This window comes from Solanum tuberosum, unplaced genomic scaffold (genome assembly GCF_000226075.1).
Source record: "Solanum tuberosum cultivar DM 1-3 516 R44 unplaced genomic scaffold, SolTub_3.0 scf00552, whole genome shotgun sequence".
In the NCBI taxonomy this organism is placed as follows: Eukaryota; Viridiplantae; Streptophyta; class Magnoliopsida; order Solanales; family Solanaceae; genus Solanum; species Solanum tuberosum.
This window is the reverse complement of record NW_006239481.1, coordinates 249232-252201: the sequence shown is the minus strand read 5'-3', so window position 1 is coordinate 252201 and position 2970 is coordinate 249232. Positions and strand designations below refer to the sequence as shown.

The 2970-nt window shown below is 34.5% G+C and overlaps 1 protein-coding gene across 1 annotated transcript; it reads right to left on the bottom strand.

The window, feature by feature from the left end:
• Positions 1–579: 579 nt before the first annotated feature.
• Positions 580–1158, bottom strand: LOC107058601 (uncharacterized). The gene has a single exon (XM_015304490.1). The coding sequence runs from the start codon at positions 1156–1158 to the stop codon at positions 580–582; it is 579 nt and encodes a 192-aa protein (XP_015159976.1).
• Between the last annotated feature and the right edge of the window lie 1812 nt (positions 1159–2970).

Below are 2970 nucleotides of genomic sequence, written 5' to 3'. Positions count from 1 at the left end.
CTGGAAATGTTGCAGCAAATTGAGGATTTGTCCATACTGATCCTTGGTAAGATTGGGACCAGAATTGGAGGATTCAGCTGTGTTTCCTGTGTTAGATTCAGTATCTATACCAAAAGCATTTGTTGCTATCCCTTTTCCCTTAGCAGATTTGTGAAACTGATTATTGTATTGTGGCCTTTGATTATTATTGTACCTGTCTTGGTTGTTATATCCATTGTTACCTTGTCCATTCCCAGTGGTACTAGCCTGAGGATAACCATGCAGTTTGTAGCACCTCTCTTTAGTATGACCTGGTTTCTTACAATGATCGCAGAACGATCTTGGTTTGCCAGTGTAGTTATTGGTGGGAGAGAAATTAGTCCTGAACAGCTGTTGTCTTCCACTTGAAGATCCTGATGAGTTAGCATGCATAGATGAATTCACTGATGCCTCTGCAAACATTTGGTTACTTGGCTTGAATTCCCTTTGTTTTTCTTCCTGAACTAACAAAGCAAAAGCCTGGGCCATAGATGGCAAGGGATTCATCATTAACATACTACCTCTGATTACAGTATACACCTCATTCAATCCCATAAGGAATTAAATGAGTCTCCTATCCTGCTCTGCCTTATGTATGTTCTCTTTTCCCCCACAGATACACACACAACTACATTGATCTTTAGCACTCAGATTGTTCAATTCTTCCCACAGCTTCTTCATCCTAGTATAATACACAGTCACGTCAAGTACACCTTGACTCAAATCATTGATTTCCTTTTGGATCTGAAACAACTTAGCCCCATTTGTTTGATCATATCTTTCTTCCAACTCCTTCCACAATTCGAGAGCATCAGAAACATACTCTACACTATCAACAATTTCTTTTCCAAGAGACTTAAGAATCCAAGATGTGACCATATTATCACATCTTTCCCACTGTCGATATTGAGGAGAATTGAGTGCAGGTTTCTTACACTCACCATTAATGAATCCTAACTTGTTCTTTACAGAGAGGGATCTCATTACACTTCTCCTCCAAGATCTATAACCGATTCCATCAAATACAACCTGAACAAGAGGCAGGCTGGGACCATCAGATGGATGAATGTAAAGAGGATTACTTACATCGATAACATTGCTTCCTGTAGAACTAGTATTGGGATCTGTAACTTCCACCATAGCTGCAAGATCTGATGAACTTTTAAACAACTGCAACGGAGAGACAAATTGACACTATCGGAAAACAGAGACGACGAATCCAGTAAGAGCAACAAGGCTCTGATACCATGTGAAAGAGGTGATCAAGGATAAGAGGTTCAACTAATATGCCGAAGAACTACAGAACTCCATTGAAGGAGTATGAGAGAAAATGACAGAGAAACTGATTTTCTTGAATTGAATGAATAGAACTAACTATTACAACTGAGTACATTCTATTTATATAGATCTAACTAACCCTGACTTGCTCTAACAGTATAACAAACTAACTGACTAATGATGATGTGAACATATCAACTAATTAGTTAATTAACTAACTCAATAGGATTGACTCGTTTTAAATGAAAACGCTCAACTTTTAGCTTTTGACTTTTTACACTTTTCAGATCATTTAAAAAAATACTAAAAATAAGTCAATTCAAACACTAGCAAAGACTTTGCTTTGAAAAGAAAATGTTATAATTATGATCTTTTTTTTATATTTGGGATCATATTTGAGGCAAATAATTGTGGTCACTTAGCTGTTCTCGTATTTCAATTCATTTCTCAACTAATAATAAACATGTATAATATAATAAAATTATCATTTTATATATTACTTTTTTAAAAATGTATCAAGTCAATACTGAAAAAGAAGGTAATACAATTTTTACACGTCATTTAAGAAATGAGAATAATTTATAGATATATTTGTAGTGTATAGATAAATATAATTTCTTACTCCTCCAATAACTTATCATAGTTTCTAGAATACATTGTGCATTTGATTTGTATAGATTTACTACACATGTAAGCAAAAATAGAGCAACTTGAGTAGTTAATTAATCTAGTTCGTACAGATTGATTCTTGTTTTCTTATTCGAAGAAAGTATAACTACAAAGTAAAAAAGATGACATTCTTAAAATGCATTTTTTAAGAATGTACTGATAAAAGGACGTCTGTGACAATTTACTAATACTAAGGAGGTATTTATAGGAGGAAAAAAAATAACATTGTCGGAAACTATAACGAAAAAGGAGAGGGTAGCCTCTAAATTATAAAAAAGAGAGGTATTTTAGAATGATTTAATGAAATTGGTGACTTAAAGTCTACCCTTAAGTAAATGTCTAAAGTATATTGAGTAAAATAAGTATTTGTATGTGTTGCATGTGCATCTCGTGTGTCACATGTGCATCATACGTGTATTTTGTGCGTCTCACGTGCATCACATGTATATTTTGTGTTTCTCATATGCATCTCGTGTCAATTAGCACGTGTATTTACTAAAAACCAAACGACTCTCATATCAATTACTGTATAATGAATGAATGTTACTAGTTGGGTTCTACTTTACACTTTAGGCATCCATGACTTATCACGCATTTGTCCTTCTAATCCTCTATATGTTTGTCTGTAATGACAAGGGGATGCCTGACTGCTCTCTAATAAAACTCCACGGATCCTGTTTTGAGCCTAATACTGTTATTAACCATGCATTTATGGTTATGAACCTGTATTATAAGGCAAACCCACAAACTGTATCCTGTTGGTTCAAAAGCAGTGGTTTCATCGCGATCACTGATTCAAGTAATTCTTTTTTTTTTCTTTTTTTTTTTTTAATTAATCTATTTGTTATTATTACTAATCTTTTTCCTTTTCATGTTTTGGGTTTGCATGCGGGCTATGAAAATTGCAAATTTTGAGCATGGTGAATGAGTGCAAGTCGTATGAACGAACCTAGGGCCCCACTTCACATGCCTGCTTGCGCAGTCCCAGGAAAATGCAAATATCTC